Raw genomic sequence first — 25,922 nt, 5'->3', positions numbered from 1 at the left:
TATTGAAGTTGGTGCATGTAATTATTCTCCTCATTATATGTAAACAATTAGCAGTATTTGGTATTTCCTTGCAGTAAAGCTGTTAAATACAAGTAACATATTAGAGGTTAGAAGCCATTTTAAAATGTAGATTTTAATTATTTGACTGTAGGAAGTCTTTGATGCTATCTGAATATATTGTATGCTGTTTATTTTAAGCATTGTACTTGATCACTTTTGGAATAGGACTTATAAAAGTAAGTCATGTATATGTTTTGAAGTGTGACAATTTACGGAAATTTTTGTTTGTAGCTTGAAGAAGTCATGGAAAAAGAAACTTATAAAACTGCTAAATTAATTCTTGAAAGGTTTGATCCAGACTCAAAGAAAGCAAAGGTAAGGTTGTTATATCATTCTAATTTATTGTAAATAGCGCATTGTAGTAGGTCACTGTAATAACATTATTGTAATTGACAGGAGCTTGAGCCGCCATCTGCTGGAGCAGCTGTAACTGCAAGACCTGGACAAGGTAAATAACTTTGTAGAAACTGCTGCTGCTGTTGGAAAGATCCATATTTATCCAAGTGAGTTCAAAAGTGTGATAGAGGTGTGTAGAAACTTATGTAGAATGCTTTTGTGTTAATTTATATTTGGTAATATGGGTTATGACTTGGAGTGGGTGGCAATAAGTTTATTTCATTTTGATCTTTCAGGAATATGTTGAGTAAAGATGTTATCTGTTGAGATAAATATGTAATTGGTTTTAAGCTTTTGAAATTTAAATAATTTCACCAGTATTTTGTAAGGTTTTTTTTCCCCCTTTCAAATGAGAATCTCTTAGCATACCTTATGAAAATCCTTACAGGGGCACCTTAGTGGCTTAGTTGGTTAAACATCTGACTCTTGGTTTTGGCTCAGGTCATGATCTCAGGGTTGTGTATTGAGCCCTGTATCAGGCTCTGCACTCAGCTTGGAGGCTGCTTAAGTTTCTCTCTCCCTATCTTTCTGCCCCTCCCCTCCATGCTCTTGCTTTCTCTTTCTCTCTCAAATAAATACATCTTAAAAAAAAAATTCTTATATTTTTATGATTTATTTTTGATGAATTTAATGAAGATTTTTGTCAGGCTTGAAGTTTCTTCTAAACACTTTTATTTAGGAAGATAGTAAAATAATTTAGAGATTTAGAATTTCTAATAATTTAGAAAGAATTGGAATTACTGCTATATAATAATATTAACTTGATTTTTGAAGCTAATCAGATTATTAGTGAAACCATCATTTTTATATCATTGAATATTATGTAAAAGTTAAAAAGTCATTATTTCAAGTGGCTACATGAAGTAATTCTAAGACTGACGTGAAAAGATATTTTTGAGTTTGCATTGGCTTTCCTCTTTGTTCTTTTCTCTATACTATAATAATATAGTTTATAAGGCTTTTGTTGCAATTTAGAATATATTATTTTTAAAAATGTAAACTTCTGTTCTTATAAATCATCAGAATGGTAGCTTGGTTTATAATGTTAGGATGACATTTAGAACTTGGAAAGTCAATTCTTTTATAAATGTCCACAAAGACCATGGATACTAAATGAGCCATAAGAGTTTTAGTTTTTCTAATTGGCTGAGCTATATGGGAAGAATCCCACCCACTCCAATTTTCTGTAAGTAGGATTTGGTTTATAGAAATTAAAATAAATTAGATACTTACACTGAAACTGCTGCCTTCATAATCCATTTAAATTTTTCTGTAATTTATACCACCTAGTAATTTCAAAAAGAGTGTTTAGTCTATAGGCCAGGTTTCTATAATTTTTTAAAGTATTTTGTATAACTGGCACCAACTTTTAAAAAATACTTTTTAAATAACTTTAGGAAATAGATTTTTAAAATGTGATTTTTGCAGAAAGCTGTTGCTATTACTTTTTTTTTTTTTTTTTAAAGATTTTATTTATTTATTTGACAGAGAGAAATTACAAGTACACTGAGAGGCAGGCAGAGAGAGAGAGAGAGAGAGAGAAGGAAGCAGGCTCCCTGCTGAGCAGAGAGCCCGATGCGGGACTCGATCCCAGGACGCTGAGATCATGACCTGAGCCGAAGGCAGCGGCTTAACCCACTGAGCCACCCAGGCGCCCCGCTGTTGCTATTACTTAAAGAAATCTGTTTTCTCTCATTAAAAAAAGACATACGACCTCTTTACTGACATTCATAAGTATTTATTAATATTTAGGCAACATGATTTCCTTGAAGAATTAAATTCATTTTTCCTTAGAAGCTTTTGAAACCCAAATACATTTTTTCCTTCTGATGTCATATTATAGTTATTGAAAAACCATTGCTGGTCTCTCTGCTCTTGATTCTTGTGGCACTGCTTTTGGATATCCTTTTAGGGAGAATTAACCCTTAGCTATAATATAAATGAATTGTTTATTTAAAAGAACATTTTAAATAATCTTAAGTGAAAACACCATGGAGAATACAGAGAGGAATATAATATGGTTTTTGACCTTAAGCTTATAAGCTATTTTTTTTTTTTACTTTAAAAAATATTTCTTCTAGAGTGTCCTATTCTAGTATGACTAGTAGTTCTTCCAGGTCTGAAGTAATTAATTGGTGTTCAGAATTTTTTCCTTATTTAAAAAATTTTAAATTCTATCTCAACTCATTCTACTTTTTGAGAATTATAATTGAGTTTTGTTGTTTTAATCTTTTCAGATCTCTTGTAGGTTCCTATTATTTTGTAGGTGACAGTCATACCTTCTATTTATGTTTAAGTTCTGTGTTCCTGTGAATTTAGCCAAATATTTGTCTGTGCTTGAACCATTATTCACTCATTCATTCTTTTCCTTCCTTCCCCTCTTTCTCCTCTCTCCCTCTTTTACTCCGTTTCTTGTCTTTTACCTGTTTCTGAACTGGAATAAAAAGGGGGGAAAAGTACTAAATGTGAATGTTTGTGTATACATATCCATATAATACAAGAGAGCTAGTAAAATAAATACATATATATGTTTTGTTAGCTGTCTTGCGTGATTGCTGAATGAGAACTGTGATTCATGTGTATAAGGTGTCTTTCATTTTTATTACTTAGTGCTAATGGTATATATTATACTGAGATTGATTATAATATTTGAGAATAGTATTCTTTGAGTTGCTTAGGTTTAGCACTGAAAGGAGTGTGATATTTACAGACAAAATACTAACCTGCCCATCTCCTCCTTTTTAATAAACTTAATCTTTTAGAATATTTTTAGATTTACAGAAAAATTACAAAGGTAGTACAAAGAAGTCCCATATACCCTTGTACCAAGTTTCCCCATTAACATCTTACATTAAAATAGTACATTTACTAAAATTAATGAACCAATATTGATTCACTATTATTAACTTAAAGTCCATAGTTTCTTCAGATTTCCTTAGTTTTTATCTCATGTCCTTTTTCTGTTTCAGGATCTCATCCAGGATACCACATTACATTTAGTTGACATGGCTTAGGCTTTTTTGGCTGTGCTGGTTTCTCAGACTCTCCTTGTTTTTCATGACCTTGACAGTATAGTCCCGACCCCTTTTTGTAAGGAATTTTTATTAGTGGGTGCTTAATCTTAGGAAATCAGTGTTATCATTTGATATGAAGGAATAAATGAACATAAAAGGTAGATATGTGTGTATATATACATATTTACATTTAATAGAATGATCTGGTACTTCAGTGTTTAGCATTTATTCTAGTTCTTTAGGAGTCATAGACTGAGAGTTGGGAAGGCTTTGTCCTTAGATTAAAAAGTGCCTTTGTCTGTTAAGTGTCCAGTTCTAGATCTCAGCTCAGGTCTTGATCTTAGGGTCATGTATTGGGTCATGTATAGGGTCATGGAGCCCTGTATTGGGCTCCATGCTGAAGTTTGGATTTAGTGAAAAAATGGAATTTGCCAGTATAATTTTCTGAATAGATTTCTGGTGAATAAAGAAATTGAGATATTTAGGATTGGTAAGAAATTACATTTCTTTTCAAAGTTTTAATTGGCCTGCAGGAATAAATTTGACTTCTATGTACTAATCTCTGGTTTTGTTTTGTTTTGTTTTGTTTTCCCAATAAATGTTTACTTGAGTGTGTGCTCTCTGCCAGGCATTGTTTTAGACCCTGGGGACATATTAGGGAATAAAACAGACAAAAAACTGTGTGTGTGTGTGTGTGTGTGTGTGTGTGTGTGTGAGAGAGAGAGAGAGAGAGAGAGAGAGAGAAATAGCCATATATATATGTTTATATATAAAATGTTAGATGGAGGAAAGTAAAGAAATAATGGTGAATAGGGAGTGCCTTGGGTAAGGTGGGTGGGTTGAAGTTTTAAATAAGGGTTGTCAGGGAAGGCCACATAAATAAATTTCATATCTAAAAAAGATATGAAAGGAGTGAGGAAATGATCAGAGATATGAAAAAAGTGAGGGAATGCTCCATGCAGATATCTAAAGGGAGAATATTGTAGACAAAGGAATTTTCAAGTGCATAGGGTAAATAGACAGGAGGCCCAGATTGCTCTGGAAATAAAATGACCAGTATGGCTGCACTGGATTGAACAATGGGGAGACTAGTAGGAGGGGCAGTAAGAGAGGAAAGAAAGGATCATACCATGTAGGGCCTTATGGAGTATAGATCGTTGTAAGAATTTCAGTTTTCAGTTACTTTAAAAAAATTTTTTTTTTTTTGTTTTGAGCAGAGGATTGACATGGTCTAAATTATGTTTTAAAGGGAAGGTTACGCTGTTGAGGCTGTAAAGGGAGCAAAGGTAGCAGCTGGGAGACTACTTGGAAAGCTATTGTAGTAATCTAGGAAAGCATTGATGTTGGCTTGGGCCTTGGTTCAGTAATAGTGAAGGTGATTTTAAGAATTAGTCAGATTGTGCGTATATTTTGAAGTTAGAACCCAAAAGAATTCTTGATAGATTGGATATGGCATGAGAGAAGGAGGAATCAGATAACTTAGAATTTTGACCTGAGTAACTGGGAAGATGGAGTTGTCAATTACCCATATGTTAGAAATTGCAAGAGGAGCACTTTTTGGGGAAGAGAGGAAGTTGGAGGTGATGTGGTGAAGAAAAGGGTTTGATTTGGGACATGTACATTTGAGATGCCAGACATTCAAGTAGATATTTTAAGGAAGCAATTGAATGTAAGTCTGGCAAACAGGAATTATCTGGGTTGGAGATAGAAATCTGGGTATCATCAAAATGTGGGTGATATTAAAACTGTGAGACTGAATGAGATTACCAAGGATGTAAATATGGAGAAAAAAGAGAAAAGAACCAAGGCTGCCCTGGAGCACTCCAACCTTAAGATGTTGGGAGTAATGTGGAAGAACCATAAAGAGAAACTGAGAAGTGGTCAGCAAGAGCAAATCCTGGAGAATGTTGGGTCCCGGATGCTGACCAAAGAGAGTGTTTCAAGGTAGTGATCACCTATGAGAAAAACTGCCAATTAGGTTAAAATCGAGAATTGAACATTGGTTTTTAACAGTGTTGAGGTCCATAGTCACCTTGAAAATAATGATTTTGGAGGAGGAATGAGGGCAAGAGCCTGATTAGAGTGGGCTTAAGAAAATAGGGGAGTAGAGAAGTTGGAGATGGAAGAGGCTCTTCTTTTGCATAAGAGGGAGTGGAAAAATGGATAGCTGGATGGGAAGCATTATGTGTATGTGGGTGAACATATGCTGCATGAAAGAAATAGCATGTTTGTGTGCTGCTAGGAATGGCCTAGAAGACACAGAATAATTGATGATGGAGAGAGTGGACACAGTTGATGGAAAACTGTCCAGGATGAGGCTAGAAGGGATGGGATTTGGTGTACAAGTGTGGGAGTTAGCTTTTTTTAATTTATTTTTAAAATTTATTATTATTTTTTATAAACATATAATGTATTTTATCCCCAGGGGTACAGGTCTGTGAATCGCCAGGTTTATACACTTCACAGCATTCACCATAGCACATACCCTCCCCAATGTCGATAACCCCACCTCCCTCTCCCGACTCCCCTCCCCCCATCAATCCTCAGTTTGTTTTGTGAGATTAAGAGTCACTTATGGTTTGTCTCCCTCCCAATCCCATCTTGTTTCATTGATTCTTCTCCTACCTCCCAACCCCCCTATGTTGCATCTCCATTTCCTCATATCAGGGAGATCATGTGATAGTTGTCTTTCTCTGGTTGACTTATTTCACTAATCATGATACCCTCTAGTTCCATCCACATCATCGCAAATGGCAAGATTTCATTTCTTTTGATGGCTGCATAGTATTCCATTGTGTATATATACCACATCTTCTTGATCCATTCATCTGTTAATGGACATCTAGATTCTTTTCATAGTTTGGCTATTGTAGACATTACTGCTATAAACATTTGGGTGCACGTGCCCCTTCAGATCACTACATTTGTATGTTTAGGGTAGATACCCAGTAGTGCAATTGCTGGTTCATAGGGTAGTTCTATTTTCAACTTTTTGAGGAACCTCCATGCTGTTTTCCAGAGTGGTTGCCCCCTCTTGCATTCCCACCAACAGTGTAGGAGGGTTCTCCTTTCTCCGCATCCTCACCAGTATGTGTCATTTCCTGACTTGTTAATTTTAGCCATTCTGACTGGTGTGAGGTGATACCTCACTGTGGTTTTGATTTGTATTTCCCTGATGCCGAGTGATGTGGAGCACTTTTTCATGTGTCTGTTGACCATCTGGATGTCTTCTTTGCAGAAATGTCTGTTTCTGCCCATTTCTTGATTGGATTATTTGTTCTTTAGGTGTTGAGTTTGCTAAGTTCTTTATAGATTTTGGACACTAGCCCTTTATCTGATATGTTGTTTGCAGATATCTTCTCCCATTCTGTCGGTTGTCTTTTGGTTTTGTTAACTATTTCCTTTGCTGTGCAAAAGCTTTTGATCTTGATGAAATCCCAATAGTTCATTTTTGCCCTTGTTTCCCTTGCCTTTGGCAATGTTCCTAGGAAGATGTTACTGTGGCTGAGGTCAAAGAGGTTGCTGCCTGTGTTCTCCTCAAGGATTTTGATGGATTCCTTTCTCACATTGAGGTCCTTCATCCATTTTGAGTCTATTTTCGTATGTGGTGTAAGGAAATGGTCCAATTTCATTTTTCTGCATGTGGCCATCCAATTTCCCCAACACCATTTATTGAAGAGGCTGTCTTTTTTTCCACTGGACATTCTTTCCTGCTTTGTCAAAGATAGTTGACCATAGAGTTGAGGGTCTATTTCTGGGCTCTCTATTCTGTTCCACTGATCTATGTGTCTGTTTTTGTGCCAGTACCATGCTGTCTTGATGATGACAGCTTTGTAATAGAGCTTGAAGTCTGGAATTGTGATGCCACCAACTTTGGCTTTCTTTTTCAATATTCCTTTGGCTATTTGAGGTCTTTTCTGGTTCCATATAAATTTTAGGATTATTTGTTCCATTTCTTTGAAAAAATATGGGTGGGATTTTGATAGGGATTGCATTAAATGTGTAGATTGCTTTGGGTAGCATAGAGGGAGTTAGCTTTTGATGGGAGCATGCATAGTTTGTCAGTAGTAAGGAGTGAAGACAAAGGACATGCGCAGATATAGGTAACTGGTGGGAATTGTCTTTTGATTGTATCTGTATTCTTAATGAGAGTGAGAATGGGGAAGATGATATTGGGGGCCTGAAGAGAATATATAAAATAATTCTCTAGTGGAGTGAGAGTAAATGGATTAGAACAATGTAGGAATGCCAGGGGACACTAATATCCACTTAAAGTTAATAGTTGTGAATCTGGGGCATCTGGGTGGCACAGTTTTTTGGTTAAGCATCCGGCTCGGTCTCAGCTTAGGTGTTGATCTCAAGGTCATGAGTTCAAACCCCACAGTGGGCTCCCACTACTTATAAAGAAGGAAAAGAAGGAAAAGGAAGGAAGGAAAAGAAAGGAAAGAAAGAGTAAATTAGGTAACAGTCATGAATTTAAAGCATGCTTGTACATGTTTTCCAGTTGTGTTTAGTTCTGTGGATACATGTGTGAAGTAGGAAGAGAGTCGGTCTTAACCAGGGTTGGGGTTTTACTTAATGGATTAAATAAAGTGATAAAGGGGCAGAGGAGGTGAAATTGTTACAAGGGAGTGACTATAACTGTGTTATGGGATCTAAGATGATCATGAAGGAAATAAGGACATGAGGGGAGGATGATGGACAGTCAAAGGTGTTGGGAATGTTAATAGAGGGGTCTGCAAACTACAAGATATGTTTGATATGGCTCTTGACCTTAGAATTGGTTTTACATTTTTAAAGTGTTCTTTTTAGGGCACCTGGGTGGCTCAGTGGGTTAAGCCGCTGCCTTCAGCTCAGGTCATGATCTCAGGGTGCTGGGATCGAGTCCCGCATCGGGCTCTCTGCTCAGCAGGGAGCCTGCTTCCTCCTCTCTCTCTGCCTGCCTCTCTGCCTGCTTGTGATCTCTCTCTGTCAAATAAATAAATAAAATCTTTAAAAAAAAAATAAAGTGTTCTTTTTAAAAAAAATTAATTTAATTTTTTCAGTGTTCCAATACTCATTGTTTATGTGCCACACCCAGTGCTCCATGCAATACATGCTGTCCTTAATACCCACCACCACTCTCACCCATCCCCCCACCTGCCTCCCCTCTAAAACCCTCATTTTGTTTTTCAGAATCCATAGTCTCTTATGGTTCCTCTCCCCCTCTGTTTTCCCCCAATTCATTTTTCCCTTTCCTTCTCCTAATGTCCTCCATGTCCTCCATGTGTTCCTTATGTTCCACAAGTAAGTGAAACCATATGATAATTGACTTTCTCTGCTTGACTTAATTTCACTCAGCATAATCTCCTCCAGTCCCATCCATGCTGATACAAAAGTTGGGTATTCATCTTTTCTGATGACTGAGTAATATTTCATTGTATATATGGACCACATCTTCTTTATCCATTCATCTGTTGAAGGACATCTAGGCTCTTTCCACAGTTTGGCGACCATGGCCATTGCTGCTATTGGGGTACATATGGCCCTTCTTTTCACTACATCTGTATCTTTGGCATAAATATCCAGTAGTGCAATGGCAGGGTCATAGGTAGCTCTATTTTTAATTTTTTGAGGAATCTCCACACTGTTTCCCAAGAGGCTGCACCAACTTGCATTCCCACCAACAGTGTAAGAGGGTTCCCCTTTCTCCACATCCTCTCCAACATTTCTTGTTTACTCTCTTATTAATCTTTGCCATTCTAACTGGTATAAGATGGTATCTCAGTGTGGTTTTCATTAGAATTTCCCTGATGGCTAATGATGATGAACATTTTTTCATGTGTCTGCTAGCCATTTGTAGGTTTTCATTGGAGAAGTGTCTGTTCATGTCTTCTGTCCATTTTTGACATGATTATCTGTATTTTGAGTGTTGAGTTTGAGGAGTTCTTTATAGAACTTGGATATCAGCCCTTTGTCTGCAGTATCCAAAAAAATAAAAAAAGAAGAAAAAGAATATGCAAGAGTAACTGTATGGTTCACAAAGCCTAAAATATTTACTATCTAACACTTCACAAAAAAAGTTTGCTGACCCCTTTAATAACTAATGGGTCATAGATCCTCTTGGAGTTGAAAGAATAACAGGGGAATTAATCTGGAAAAGTGTGGTTTCAGAGAGGGGTGCTTGAACTTGAAAAGGCTGCAGTTATCCCTACTGGCAAGGTTCTAGGATTGGTTATGATTAGAAATCCTTAACAGACTTTCCTATATTTGTTTCAAAAGGAAGCTACATAGGCATTCTTTTTTACCTTTGAACATAACCCTGCATCTCTACTAATGAAATGTTTTTTCTACTAATGAAATTAACAAAAGAAAAGTCAATTGTATTCCCCCACAGCTAAATTTGAAATCAGAGTAAGTATTGTAGAAAAATTTAATGGCTTGAGAAAATGGATTATAATTTCCTTAAGTAGGTTTTTAGAGTTTACTTACTTGTGTTCCATGGCAGATATGGAAGATTAAAGTAGAATCACTAATCTTTATAATCTTGACAGTAAAGGGAATAATACTTCATATTTTGATGTTTGGGGGGATGTATGTCTGATTAAGAAAATCTGGAAAACACTGGTAAAACAGTAAATTCACTTTTTTTCGGGTTTCTTAAGTATCATATCTATACCATTACGGTTATCTGTTGTATAAAAAACACCCCAAAACTTAGTGGCTTAGAACAACCTTAATTTGTTTTGCTCATGAATTTGTAGTGTTGGTAAGGTTTGGCTGAGATTGTTCATCTCTGCCTCATATCTCTTGGAGCTACCTGATTGGGTGGGCGCGGAAGATATACTACCAAGATGGCTTATATACGTGGCTGACAAATTGGTGCTGGCACTTAGTTCCTCTCCACATAGACTTCTCTCATGGGGTCACTTGGAGTTGCTCCAACATGGTGGCTGGGTTCTAAGAACAAGCAGCCCAAGAGACAGAAAGTAGTCCAGAAAGCTGGAGCCCCTATATTCTCTTGGTCAAACGGTAACAGAACACAGATTCAAGGGAGGAGACATAGACATCCTCCCTCCTTTATAGGATGGCAAATCAAAGAATTTTGAACCTGTATTTTAAAACTCTACATGTACCTTAGTACAGGTAACAGAGGCATTTAGCTTCCCATCCATATTTCAGTGTTCTTAAATGCCACCATTACCATGAACCCTTCCTGCATCCCATCACTGAATTTAATCTCCCCATTCTTGGACCCTCCATGGTGCTTTGTTGGTTCCTTTTTCTATGGCATTTACCTGGTGTTTCATGATTTTGTGTTATCTTTGCTTGTCACCTCTGTATGCAACTCTGCATTCCATTTGATAGTGCCTTACTCATAGTGGTTGCTTAATAAATGAGTTGAAGGAAATGAAAGAAAAAAATTTTTTTTTAGAATTAACGGATTTTGTTTAAATGTTGTAAAGTAGTAATTTGCCAAATGGAACCTTGATGAACTGCAAGGTGCAGGTTGTTTAAAGTTGAAAGAGGTAGGAGACAAATTAAAGTGGAAATAGATAGTCAAGGTAATGAAAAAAGTAAGTGTTGAGATAAAGAACTATAAAGCAAAACATAATCTGTTTTTAATAGAAATATAATTGGTATACAACATTAAATTAGTTTTAGGTGTACAACATAGTGATTTGATAATTGTGTGCATTTTAAAAGACTCTCCAAGTCACATGTAGTTACCATCTGTCACCAAAGTTAATGCAATATTGTTGACTATATTCCCTATAGTGTACTTTTTGTCCCAGTGATGTCTTTTATAGTTGTAAATTTGTGTCTCTTAATCCCCTTCATCTATTTTGTCCCCCCACCATCATTCTCTGATAACCACCAGTTTGTTCTCTGTATTTATGAGTTTGTTTTTCTTTTTATTTGTTCATTTGTTTTTGTTTTTTTTTTAAAGATTCTACATATAAGTGAAATCATATGGTAACTTGTCTTTTTCTGTCTAACTTATTTCACTTAGTATAATACCATCTAGTCCCATGCATATTGTTGCAAGTGGCAAGATTTCATCCTTTTTGATGGTTGGGTAATATTCTGCTGTATGCATATGTGTGTGTGTGTGTTTGTATGTGTGTATCTGTTTATCTATATCATATCTTCTTGATCATTTGTCTGTTGATGGGTACTTAGGTTACTTGTATATCTTAGCTATTATAAATAATGATACACTGAACATAAGGGTGCATGTAACTTTTCAGAATATTTAGTGTTTTTGTTTTTTTCTGGTAAATACTCAGAAGTGGAAGTTGTATGGTATTTCTACTTTTAATTTTTAATTTTTTTGAGGAAACTCCATATTGTTTTCCACAGTGACTGCACCAATTTACATTCCTACCAATAGTTTACAAGGGTTCCCTTTCTTCCACATCCTTGCCAACACTTGTTATTTCTTGTCTTTTTGATACTAGTCAATCTAACTAGTGTGAGGTGATATCTCATTGTAGTGTTGATACTTATTTCTTTGATGATTAGTGATGTTGAGTTTCTTTTCATGTGTCTGTTGGACATCTTTATGTCTTTGGAAAAATGTCTACTCAGGTCCTCTGCTCATTTTTAAATTGTACTGTTTATAAATAATATAAGCAAAATGTATTCTTAATTTAAAAAGCAGAAGAACGAAATAGTAAACTAAAGGCTAGCAAGTGGTATATAGTGGTTAGCATATTTTTTTGCTTGAAGGTAGCTTATTTGTATGGTCTCAAGTTAGGCTGAAATTCTCAATGTAGCAGGCAACACTTATTCACCTGATTAACAATTTTAATTCTGTCTGCTGTCTTAATTCCCCTTGCATGTGGCATAATATTTATAGGTTCTGAGGATGAGGATGTGGACATGGTTGGGAGGCCATTATTGTGCCTACTACACCATCTAAGTTGGGTGATAGGCAGTTGGAAATTTGATATTAAAATGCAAGCGGAAAGTAAATTTATTTCATAGATGTTTATTAAGCTAATACTCTTGCTAGTTACTTGCCAAATCCTGGGGCTGCAAAGATGTATTTTTTTTTTTTTTTTAATCTGGGAGCTCTTGGTTCAAAAGAGTGTGCACACCTACATAATCTTAACATACTAAGGACCATAATGAAGGTAGGTACAAATCACAAGGCATTATAAATTTTAGTAACAATTTGCTTTGAGAATGCATTGGGAAAGGACTCTTAAGGTCTACTTCACATGCAAAGGTAAGAGAAACAAGTTGTTACCTTGAGGGACTGCAAATAGTGCTATATGCCTGAAAAAGGGAGGTGCCTGGTGTTTATGTGAGGGAGGGATAATTATGAAGTATTTTGTATGCAACATTATGGAGTTTGGGACTTTATCTTATATGCAACATGGGAAGCCTCTGCAGGCTTTGCATTTTAGAACATTTTCTTTCTTTATTTTTGTTTTTTTTGTAATATGGAGAATGGAAGGCTGAAGACATGGAGATAAGATTAAGATATTATCTAATATAGGAAAGAAAAAAAGGTCTGTACTACATAAAGTTGTGGCAAAGGATTTGCAAAAGAAGAGATTTAGAAGATAATTAAGGTTTAAGAGTAGTTTGACAAGATTTGATGATACTAGATTTGGATAGTGGGGACTGGGAGGAGGGGACAGATATCACCTAGGTTGGTTTTTTTTTTTTTTTAATTTTTTAAATTTATTTTTTTTTTATTTTCAGCATAACAGTATTCATTATTTTTGCACCACACTCAGTGCTCCATGCAATCCGTGCCCTCTCCAATACCCTCCACCTGGTACCCCGACCTCCCACCCCCCGCCACTTCAAAACCCTCAGATTGTTTTTCAGAGTCCTTAGTCTCTCATGATTCACCTCCCCTTCCAATTTACCCCATCTCCTGTCTCCTCTCTAACTCCCCATGTCCTCCATGCTGTTTGTTATGCTCCACAAATAAGTGAAACCATACGATAATTGATTCTCTCTGCTTGACTTATTTCACTCAGCATAATCTCTTCCAGTCCCGTCCATGTTGTGACAAAAGTTGGGTATTCATGCTTTCTGATGGAGGCATAATACTCCATAGTGTATATGGACCACATCTTCCTTATCCATTCGTCCATTGAAGGGCATCTTAGTTTTTTCCACAGTTTGGTGACCGTGGCCATTGCTGCTATAAACATTGGGGTACAGATGGCCCTTCTTTTCATGACATCTTTATTTTTGAGGTAAATACCCAGTAGTGCAATTGCAGGGTCATAGGGAAGCTCTCTTTTTAATTTCTTGAGGAATCTCCACACTGTTCTCCAAAGAGGCTGCACCAACTTGCATTCCCACCAACAGTGTAGGAGGGTTCCCCTTTCTCCACATCCCCTCCAACACATGTTGTTTCCTGTCTTGCTAATTTTGGCCATTCTAACTGGTGTAAGGTGATATCTCAATGTGGTTTTGATTTGAATCTCCCTGAGGACTAGAGATGATGAACATTTTTTCATGTGTCTGATAGCCATTTGTATGTCTTCATGGGAGAAGTGTCTGTTCAAATCTTCTGCCCATTTTTTGATATGATTATCTGTTTTGTGTATGTTGAGTTTGAGGAGTTCTTTATAGATCCTGGATATCAACCTTTTGTCTGTACTGTCATTTGCAAATATCTTCTCCCATTTCGTGGGTTGCCTCTTTGTTTTGTTGACTGTTTCCTTGGCTGTGCAGAAGCTTTTGATTTTGATGAAGTCCCAAAAGTTTATTTTGGCTTTTGTTTCCTTTGCCTTTGGAGACATATCTTGAAAGAAGTTGCTGTGGCTGATATCAAAGAGATTATTGCCTATGTTCTCCTCTAGGATTCTGATGGATTCTTGTCTCACATTGAGGTCTTTTATCCATTTTGAGATCACCTAGGTTTTTGGCAGCTGGATATATGTTAGTGTTTTAATCAAGATAAGAAACATAGAATTGGAGTAGTAGGTTTATTTAGAAGATAATGGATTTGCTTTTGGCTTTGTTGAATCAAGTGACATCCAGGTGGTATGGTTTATAGGTAATTGATTATTTTATATGGAGCTCAGGAAAAAAATTAAGGTTATAGGTACAGAGTAGGAACGATTGGAATAATAGAGGATAGTTCTTCAAACCGTGGGATTGACTGAAATTGCTCAGGGTGAGAAAATAGAGTAAGAAGGCTATGGCAGAACTCCAGGGGACATTAACACTTAAGAGTAGAAGGAGAAAGGAGGAACTCAGGAAAAAGACAGAAGAATGATTAGAGTTAAAATCAGAATTAACTGGTGTCTAGAAAGTTGAAGTGTAGTAGGGATGGCATCTGCTGTCATCGTCTGCAAAGGTTCAGGTTAAGTAGAAGACAAACGAAGTCATCGAATCTGATAGGTTGCAGAGTTGAGGCACTGTTGTAATAAGACCTGGGATTTGTATCCTGCCTCCATCTCTTACTTACTTTGAGACTTTTGGAAAGTTCCTTAGCTTCTGAGCTTTGGTTTCTTCTTTTGAAAACTGAGGGTTGGAATTATCTCAAAGAGTTGGTCTAAATATTAGGTGGCATGAGTAAACTCACATTAAGCACCTATTATAGTTCCTGGCAGATAACAGGGATTTGATAAAGAATAGCTGTAAGAGTAATGGTAATAAGTTTGTTGGTAACCAAACCAGTGGTGCCTTAAGTGGTAAGTGATAGTGTGGTATCTAAGAAGGAGGACAAAAAACAGATTGTGTTAGGTCCAGGAATGAAATGTTGGGAAGTTTTCTCTCTCTCTCTTTCCTTTCCTTTGCCTCTATGGGAGGGAAGTAGGTATGGAGTCATTTTGTTATTAAAAAGTCATCCACCTATTGAAAAAACAATTTAAGTAGAGAAGTAGGGCAGAGGCTGAATTTAAAGTAGCTTATTATGAGTAGGTTATATAGAAGATGATACAGTCAACATAGACCTTAGAAAAAATTTTGAAAGCAAAAGGAAGAGATGCCAGGTGCATGGTCTTTATTATTTTGATTATTTAAAGGAATCATATAAATTTAAACAATAGAGACCAGAATTTTCATAAATTTCAAAATAGAAACTCTCCTGAAGCTATATCCCCACATCTCACTTAACTACATTTAATAATCACTTACAAAGAGCCAAATTCACCCTAAATTTAAGAATCTCCACTTTTGCAAATGTGAATCATTCAAAGACTTTTTCTTGATGCTTTTTCTTACAAGGCTTAGCACTGGACATAATGTTGAAAAAAACCTTTGACCAGTGCTAGGGAAAATACAAGGATTGTTTTTGTAGTTTTGCCACCGCTCTATAAAGAAATTTGAAACCCAGAGTGGATAGGGAACTATCCACCATAATACTATGGTATTAGCTAGGATGAAAATCCAGGCCTCCTAACTGTAGTGTGGTATTCTTCCTACTATAGCTTAATATCAAAACGAAGCTAAAACCCTCTACAAGTATGTAAACAATCAGTATTTAAAAATCTGATAAATCAAGAGAATTATTTGTGTTATAGAATATTTATTTCAAGAATTATTTGAGAGCAAGCTAGAGTTAAGCTAGATTTAAGTTTTTGCATAAATTGTGAATTTATACATTTAAATACATTCACAAGTTTAGGAAAATATTTAATTTGTACATTAATATTTACATTTTATATAAATTCTAGATTGGTTAGCTTTTGATTTATTGTGATCTCTGTGATCACAGTCTCTATTGTGATCTCAACCTTTAGATGAATACTACTTCTTATAGTTTTTGTTTATTAAGTACTTATGAAGTACCTATGCTTTGGTTAAGCCCTTCGCTTTGCTTACCTCATTTAATCTTTGTAACAACTATTAAGTGGTAAGTATTGCTATTACAAGGAATCTGAACTGAGTTTTGTCAGCAACTTGGAAAAGGCTGCATGTATATCTAATAAAAAGGATAGAGCTGAAATTTAAATCAACACACCTTGATCCCAGAGTCTGCTTTTTTTTTTCTTTGTAGTTTCAAGTTTTTATTTAAATTCCAGTTAACATACAGTGGAATATTAGTTTCAGGTGTAGAATTTGGTGATTCATCACTTACAGTACAACATCCCAGGCTCACCACAAGTGCTCTCCTTAATCCGTATCACCCATTTAACCCATCTCCACCCCCTCCCACCCACCTCTCCTACAGTAACCCTTAGTTCTCTGTAGTTAAGAGTCTGTTTTATGGATTGCCTCTTTTTTCTCCCTTTATGTTCATCTGTTTTGTTTCTTAAATTCCACATGTGAGTCAAATCATATGGTATTTGTCTTTAATTTATTTCAGGCAGAGTCTATGCTTTTTAACAACTATCTTGTTTTATCATTATTTTAACTGACTGAGCCACTTAGGTGCCGTTTTATCATTATTTTACATTTTGTTTTCTTTTGTTTATTGTAATATAGAAGTTTTAAATCTCATTTAGATTCTGTTTGCTTGTTTTGAATTTAAAAATACAGACACTAATAAGGATGTTGAAACATCCTCTAGTCAAGAATTGAACTTACGCAACATTCCTTATGATACTTTACCAGATTGATGTGAAATGCTTCGTAAATCTTTTTTGTGGAATGGTATTTTACATTTAAATGCAGGAAACGTTAACTATAACCAATATAATACTTTGTTGAATACCAGGAAATTTTTAGAGTAGTTATATTACAAAGCATTTGTGAATGGCAAATAACTAAAAGTAAATAAATCTTAGATGTTTTAAATTGAGACTACCAGATTCTATTTCATAACACCTTACCAAATATAGATTTGGTGTTGTATTGCTAGCTATTTTCTCTTATTGATATGTAACTCTTTGTTATGTGCTTTTCCTTTGAAAACAATGGAACTATGTTTTCTCTCTTTCCTGACTCTTTTATATCATTTTTCTCCTTTTTCTGTCTAAATTTAGGTTCGGAAATTGTTAAGCCATGTCTCTTTGGTAGAATGCTAGACATGGTGTCCTTTGTGAACCTAGCTAGTTATAGACCTTAACTTTCAGTAGTTCATGAGTGATATGAGTGATGTATGGTAAAAGGGTACTTTAATTAATATTCCCAGGGTAGGTTCACAACCAGAGAAAGCAGTTTCAAGTCTTTGTTCAAGAAGTGAAAGAATAAATTAGTTTTAATATAGTTTGGTACATGTTAAAGTTTTACTTATCTGGATGAAAAATGTCATTTTTTGGGAGTAATCTTACCTGAAAATTGGCTAAAAAGTGATTTATAGTATTTGATACCTCATTTTTAAAAGATTAATTTAAATGACCCAACCTTAATATAATTTCATTGATCTTAGTATCTTTTGCAACTTTTTTTTTTAAAGTAAGCACCACTGTGGGGCTTCAACTCACAACTCTGAAACTGAGTTGTCTGCTTTACCAACAGAGCCAGCCAGGTGCCCCTCCTACCTTTTGCAGTATTTCATAGCTTTCCCAATGTGTATCCACCTTTTAAGAGTTCCTTTGAGTAAAGATAATTAAGTAACCAGCTAATTTGCAGGAGCTATTAAGATACAATTAGGTAAAATCTGAAAATTTCTAAATAAACTGCATGAAAAATAGCCAGATATAGAGGTAGTTCCATTTATATAAAGATGATCTGCTTGTAATTTATTATTTTAGTGGCTAGGTTAGCGACTAAATTAAGAGCCAGAGGAAGATTAGTTGGTCTTGGTAATTACAGCCTACTAACTGGTCATTTGAAAATACTTTGCGTGAAAACACCATCATCTGAGATATTATGTATTTGATAAATGTGAACTATCAATACAGACATCATTTAACCCTTGTAACAGTTCTATTAGTTAATATTATTATCCTTAATTTACAGATAGATGTTAATGACGTTAGCCCATCTGAAGTCTTATAATGCTGTAAGCTACAGCCAGATTCTTTTTTTTTTTTTTTTTTTTAAATTTTATTTATTATTAATTTGACAGAGAGAGATCACAGTAGGAGAGAGGAAGGGAAGAGATCACAGAGAGAGGAAGGGAAGCAGACCCCCTGCTGAGCAGAGAGCCCGATGTGGGACTCGATCCCAGGACCCTGAGATCATGACCTGAGCTGAAGGCAGCGGCTTAACCCACTGAGCCACCCAGGCGCCCCCTACAGCCAGATTCTAACCAAACTTTTCTGCCAGGTTGTAGTAAACTAAAGCCTGATGCTAGAGCTGTACTTTTAGTTGCAGTGAACTTTTCATGAAAATCTTTAACTGTCAAATAGAGTCCAAATTTAAAATATTTTGCTTCTGGATGTATGCAGTTTTACCAGTCATGCCAATTAAAATTTAACTTGTTTAGTATCAGCCTACTGTTTCAGGATTTGTGATAATTTTAGTTAATATGTAGAATTAAAAAGTAATAAGCAGGGCACCTGGGTGGCTCAGTGGGTTAAGCCGCTGCCTTTGGCTCGGGTCATGATCTCGGGGTCCTGGGATCGAGTCCCGCATCGGGCTCTCTGCTCAGCAGGGAGCCTGCTTCCCTCTCTCTCTCTCTGCCTGCCTCTCCATCTACTTGTGATTTCTCTCTGTCAAATTAAAAAAAAAAAATTAAAAAAACAAAACAAAAAAAAGTAATAAGCACTTCTTGAGATCTTACCATCAACATTCAAATAAGGTATTGGTGGGAAGGGGAAATGATAGAATTGAATTTTGTTTTATGGAGTAGGGGATCATGAAACTTTTTGTAAAGGGTCAGACAGTAAATACAGTAAATGACTTTGACAGCCATATGATTTCTTGTAAAGAAATCTTCTTACAGCTCTTCTCCAGCAGCTATAGACAATATATAAACAAAAAAGCATTGTCGTGTTTTAATAAAACTAAAAAAAAGGGGTGGGGGCCTGGATTTGGCACATTTACCAGCCCCTATTACAGAAAATCTTGTAATTTCTGCAACTAAAAGATAAGATTTATTTATGATGATACTGTTTATGCAGAGTGGAAGTTTTCCTTTACTGAATGTATTGGCAAAAAAAAATTACCAAAAAGACAGTAAGAGTATAAAGGAGACTGGGAATAGTACCTAATAGTAAAGACTACTTTTTCAGCATTTCCATGACTGCTTAAATTAAGTACCTCATAAATTATTTCATAATTCCGGAATATACTTATTCACTTATATCTTAGAGTTAACATTTTCCTTATCTTGAAGAAAGCTGCCATTTTCATCAGAGTTTTCACAAATTCTGATAAACTTACTTTTCTTTATCATAAATTATGAAAGTTTACCATAAAAAGGCATCACACATAATTGGGTGATGATTTTATTTTATTTGAATTTATTTTAAAAAGTGGTATCTGTAGATAGACTTAGATCAAGACTTTTGTTATATGTAGTTGGAAGTGTAGGATCAGAAACAGAGTAATCCATTATAGTCAGTTTTCAATGTCACATCTTACAAACTTTTTATTATCAGAAGTTTTGACCCTACAGATGATTTCTGGTGCTACAGAACTTTATTAAACATGAATCATTTTGTGGTATTGGTCCTTACGGATATGAAATCAAAATGCACTTTTTAATTCTTATTCTCAGAGATTCGTCAGCGGACTGCAGCTCAGAGAAACCTTTCTCCAACACCACCAAGCTCTAGCCAGGGCCCTCCTCCACAAGTTCCAGTATCTCCCGGACCACCAAAGGATAGTTCAGCCCCTGGTGGACCCCCAGAAAGAACTGTTACTCCAGTCCTATCATCAAATGTGTTACCAAGACGTCTTGGATCCCCTGCTACTTCAGTGCCTGGAATGGGTAAACAGAGCACTTAATGTTATTTACAGTTTATATTGTTTTCTCTGGTTACCAATAAAATGGGCCATTTTCAGGCAGTATGGAAATGGCATTTCATTTGGAAATAGCAGAGCAGTTATCTGATTAAGCAGGAGTTCCATATTCAATTAGCCATAACTCTTTACAGCTGGCACCTTGTGATACTGAAACCTATTTCTTGAGCTCATTTAACTGTTATGGCTTCTTTGTTTAAATGGCAATAAAACTTTGTAGTATTCTGTAGTCAACGGTATAGCATATCTTTTTATATTCTGCTTTAGAATGGCTCCAGATTTATATAAAATGGGAATAGAAGAGAACACTTCTGGAATATATTCATGCTTTTTGCTAAGCTCTTCACATATATTTTTAAGCATGACAACATATTCCAGGAAGACTATTTCTGTATTGTGGTATACAATACTATTGTTGTTAATATTGGCTGGTAGATTTTTCTTTTTCTTTTCTTTTTTTTTTTTTTTTTAAGATTTTATTTATTTATTTGACAGAGAGTGAAAGAGAGAGAGAGAGATCATAAGTAGGCAGACTGGCAGGCAGGCAGAGAGAGAAGAGGAAGCAGGCTCCCCGCTGAGCAGAGAGCCTGATGTGGGCTCAATCCCAGGACCCTGAGATCATGACCTGAGCCGAAGGCAGCGGCTTAACCCACTGGGCCACCCAGGCATCCCTCGATTTTTCTCTTATTAAGCTGTCAGACCTTAGTATTTTCTGACAGCTACTTTAGCATAAAGTTCTATTAAATTAACAATTGCCTTTTCTATTTCATTTCTTTGGATTCTCTTTTTTCAAGGTAATCTCTAGGGGAAGATCACATTTTGGGAGTGTAATTGATTATATTACCCTGCCACTTTATTTTGGAGTGTAATGGGACATGGAAGTCTAATACTTCAGCAGATTACATTATTTTGTATAAATTTCCATGTCAGTTCTTGAATATGATAGTAAATTATTTACTTATTTTAGGATATTTAATTCTAATTTAAATTACCTTATTATTTCATGACTAATTACTAACATAATTTATAATCATTTTGAGGCTAGTCAGTAGTTGATATCAGGTATTCAGGGCACTTATAATAAAAAGAATCTAAATGTTACTGTAAGAGTGTTTTTTTCCCCCTGCTTTTCCTTTAAAGAAAAGGAGCATAAGATTTTAGAAAACTAAAAAACTATTAATTTATAAACAAATCTGGCTACAAATGAAATGTACATAACTTTTAAAGTAGTTATTGAAAAAAATGCTTGTAAACTTGGCATATAATGATGTCACTTAAGGCAGCCATATATTTTGTGAAATTGAGAAAAATTAAGTTGATTGAAAATTATTTATCTTTCTCTTGTTATTTGATATACCCATAATTTGTGAAGTTCTTAGTGGTTTAATGGAAGAACTTTTTTTGTGTGAGAATGCGTGAATTATGTACATTTGTGTATCTGAGTTTTAAGGAAATCAAAGTTTAGCAACTTGTATAAAGTAATAAAAACTGTATTGCACATAAAGAATAGGGCTGTAGAGGGAAAAATGGCCTAAATTTCATGATCATGTAAATAAAACATATTTTACTAAAGTTTTTAATTCATTTTCCATGTAAAAGACCTAAGTTGTGCATTGCCAAAAATATGAATGAGTTAAATGATTTCTTATAGAGAAGATTAATAATTCATTTTTTCATTATGCCATATTTGTGGAAGAGAATCAATTTAATGTGTATTACCACAGGGCTCCCATATGTTTGAAAATTAATAACCAGCAGGTACTTGATAATTTGCCAAGCTGTGTAAAAATGACCAGTATTCCTACAATGATTGTTCTTGATGTTTGTATTAATTACTGTTATCTATAATGGCATAGATAATGAGGATATTTTATTTTAAAAGTTATTAGTATGCACAGCATTTAAGATATTTTTATGAAATCTGTTGTTTTATGTATCCAGATTCCTTTATGGACATTTTCATTTTAAACATTCAGAAGTTAAATATTCCAGCAAAAGTGAAATTGACTTAAATGCTTTCAAGATATCATTTGGCTTACTTATTCAAGTTGAAAATTTGATAATGGGGGATGACACTTAATGTCTGCATTCAAATTTATTTTTTGATTGTAAATGATTGAATGTTGTTAATACAAGTAAACTCACAACTTATCTGATGAAATCTGAAAAATGTTCTTGATTTGTTATACAAAGAACTTATTCTAAAACCTAAATTTCATTTGTTAATTGTTAAAATTTTGACATAATTTGCCCTTTTTTAGATGGCAACAACTTCTAGGTTTGTGATTATTTACAAGGCACATATCTTTTTATTAGCCTTTAAAATATTAATACAGCATTGCTACTCTGAAACTATTCTTGAGTACTTTAAAGTTTTGTCACAGGTTTTTTGAAAACCTTGTATCCTTATACTGTAAGGCTTAATCCTATAAGGGCTCTTTTTGTTGCAAAGTCTTTCTATGAGGTCTCTGTGTAAACCTTTATTGCTGCCTCTCTTATTGTTTATCCTGCCTTGCTTTATAGAGGCAAACATCACTTACTTATTTTATTCTCTCACTTTCTTCTCAGTGCTGTCTTCTGTGTTGACACTTAGTTCAGAGTATCTCCTACAAACAGTTCTTTCGCAGTTTTCAAAGATTGTGGAGTTACAATTTATAACTTTATTTTTGTTAATGTTTTTATATGATGTAAATCATTAATTAAAACTAGATTATTCTTCCTCTCTCCATTTGTCTCTTCTGATATTGCCTAGTTTATGACATGAAGACAGTATATCTTTTTAGTTAGATCTTCAGTTTTTCTTAGCAGTGTTTTGTAGTGTGCAGTATATAGATTTTACACATTTTCTTGGTTATATGTGTATATAATTATTTACACTTCTTGAGCCTATTGCAAATGGCTTTGTTTTACTATCTCCAGTTATTCATTGCTAATATACTTAGAAATACAATTGATTTTTGTATATTAGTCTTATATAATCTTTCTAAACTTATTAGTTTTTTATTAGTTTTTTAGTAGATTTTATAGTATTTTCCATAGACTATCACATTGTGAATAAAGATAATTTTTCTAATCTGGGCTCCTTTATTTCTTATTCTTGCTGATTACACAAGCTAGAACCTTTGGTAAAATGTTGAATAGAGGTGGCAAAAATAGGGGAGCCTTTCGGGCTCAGTTGGAGCTTGTCATGCTTCATCTTGGGGTTATGAGTTTAAGCCCAACTTTGGGTGTAGGGATTACTTAAAAATAAAATCTTTAAGGGACGCCTGGGTGGCTCAGTGGGTTAAGGCCTCTGCCTTTGGCTCAGGTCATGGTCCCAGGTCCTGGGATCCAGCCCCGCATCAGGCTCTCTGCTCAGCGGGGAGCCTGCTTCCTCCTCTCTCTGCCTGCCGCTGCCTACTTATGATCTCTGTCTGTCAAATAAATAAAATTTAAAAAATAAATAAAATCTTAAAAACAAAAAAGAAGAAGTGGAAAAGCAGACCTTCTTCCTTATTGCTGATCTTAGGAGGAAAGCAGTTACCTTTTCACAATTCAGCCTGGTGTTAGCTGTAGGGTTTGTTGTTATTTTGTTTTACATAGATAGCTTTTATCAGGTTGAGGAAGTACCCTTCAATTTCTAATTAGCTGAAAATTTTTTTCAGTAAGGGAGGGTGGATTTTATCAAACATTTTTAATGTATTTATTGAGATGCTCATATAGGGTTTTAGTTTATTTTTTGTTTTAACATCTATTAATATAGTGAAATACATTGATTGATTTTTAAATGTTGGACTCCTTGCTTTCCTGGGATAAATCTGACTTAGTCATGGTGTTTTAATTTTTGTATATATTGTTGGGTTTGATTTACTAAAAGTTAGTAAATGTTTACATCAAGTTAAAAATGTTTACATCAATATTCCTTAAGGATATTGGTCTGTAGTTTTTTTGTTTTTGTTTTTTTGTTTTTTCTTCTCTTGCAGTGTCTTTTTTCTGGTTTGGGTATCAAAGGTATAAGAAGGTAGTCTCTCATCTTCAATTTTACAGAAAGTTTTGTGTAGAATTTATATTATTTTTTCCTTAAATGTTTGGTAGAATTTGCAGGTGGAAGCATCTGGGTCTGGTGTTTTCTTTGTGGAAGGTTGTATTATTTTTTAATTTGTTTTTAACTAAAGATTCAATAGAACAAAATCTACAGACTATTATCTCTTAGGAATATAGATAATAAAAAGTTCTTTATAAATTTTAGCATGTTGAATAATTATTTCTTGTTGAGTAACCTGTGGTAATTTGCTAGTCTTTCAAAGGATTTCTCTATTTCATGCAACTTTTGAGTATATTGGCATAAAATTACTTATAATATACTTGTAAACAATTTAGATTTATGCCATTTCTCTCATTCCTGATATTAGTATTTTTTATCTTCGCTTTTTTTCCTCCTGTTTAATCTGACTAGAGGTTTATCAGTTTTGATATTCTCAAAAGAACCAGATTTTCTCTATTTTTGTATTTTATATTTTATTTTTACTCTTTATTATTCTTTAATCCTGTTTATCTTGGGTTTCATTTGCTCTTCCTTTTTAGTTTCTTAAGGTGGAAGCTGAATTCATAAATTTTAGATTTATCCTCTTTTATAGATGTTTTAGTGTTATAAATTTCCCTTTACCTACTGCTTTAGCTGTGTATCATAAGTTTGGTATATGTTTTTTCATTAAATACTTTCTGACTTCCATTTTAATTTTTCTTTGCATCCTTGGTTATTTAAATGGATGTCAGTTAGTCTCCAAATATTTAGAGATTTTCTTAATGTCTTTCTGTTGCTAATTTCTAATTCAATTCTGTCATGGTCAGAAAACATAACTATGTATTATTTAAATCTTCTTAAGTGTACTGAGGCTTGTTTTATGTCTCAGAATATCATCCGTCTTGTTAAATGTTTTATATTTACTTGAATATTTATATTCTGTTCCTGTTGGGATAGAGTGGCTATAAATGTCAGGATAAGGTGGTAGCACATAGTGTTGTTCAGGTCTTCTATATCATTACTGATTTCTGTGTTTATTCCTTTAGTTATTAAGAGGAAGCTGTTGAAATCTCCAACTGTACTATTGTGTGTGCATATATATAAATATGTCTGTAGTCTTGTATATATATACACAAGTATATATATATATATAACATATATACAACATATATACACACACAGTGTAGATATGTGTCTATGTTTGTAGTTTCTGTTAATTTTTTGCTTTATGTGTTTTGATGCTCTCCTATGATACACATATATATTTAGAATTATTATGCTCCCTTGATGAATTGACTCCTTTGTCATTATAAAATTATTGTTTTTATCTCTGATAGTATTGTTTGCTCTGAAGTCTGTTAATACAGATACTCCAGATTTCTTTTGATTAGTGTTAGTATATTTATTTATATATAGTTTATATCATTTGTTTATCATTACTTTTAAATAATTTATTTATTTTAGAGGGAGTGGGAGAACACGAGTAGGGGGAGGGACAGAGGGAGAGAGAGTGCCAAGGGGACTCTACACTGAGTGTGGAGCCTACCATGCGTCTCAAGCCCACAACCCTGAGATCGCAATCTGAGCTGAATCCAAGTGTTGGAAGCCCAGTCAGCTGAGCCACCCAGATGCCCCTTTGTCATTTATTTTTAACGTATTTGTGTCTTTGTATTGAATTTTTTTCTTGTAAGCAA

General features: G+C 34.7%; 1 protein-coding gene across 3 annotated transcripts in view; it reads left to right on the top strand.

The window, feature by feature from the left end:
* LNPK (lunapark, ER junction formation factor) overlaps window positions 1–25,922 on the top strand; it is an 84,799-nt gene that overhangs the window by 42,664 nt on the left and 16,213 nt on the right. For all 3 annotated transcript variants that reach the window (XM_059394211.1, XM_059394209.1, XM_059394210.1), the window contains exons 7-9: window positions 292–375; window positions 457–508; window positions 19,981–20,193. In XM_059394211.1, coding sequence (XP_059250194.1) covers window positions 292–375; window positions 457–508; window positions 19,981–20,193 — 349 coding nt within the window. The remainder of the gene's footprint in view (window positions 1–291; window positions 376–456; window positions 509–19,980; window positions 20,194–25,922) is intronic.

The sequence above is a fragment of the Mustela nigripes genome, chromosome 3 (assembly GCF_022355385.1).
Source record: "Mustela nigripes isolate SB6536 chromosome 3, MUSNIG.SB6536, whole genome shotgun sequence".
Taxonomy (NCBI): domain Eukaryota; kingdom Metazoa; phylum Chordata; class Mammalia; order Carnivora; family Mustelidae; genus Mustela; species Mustela nigripes.
Note: the sequence above shows the minus strand (reverse complement) of the source record. Positions and strands in the feature narration are given on the sequence as shown.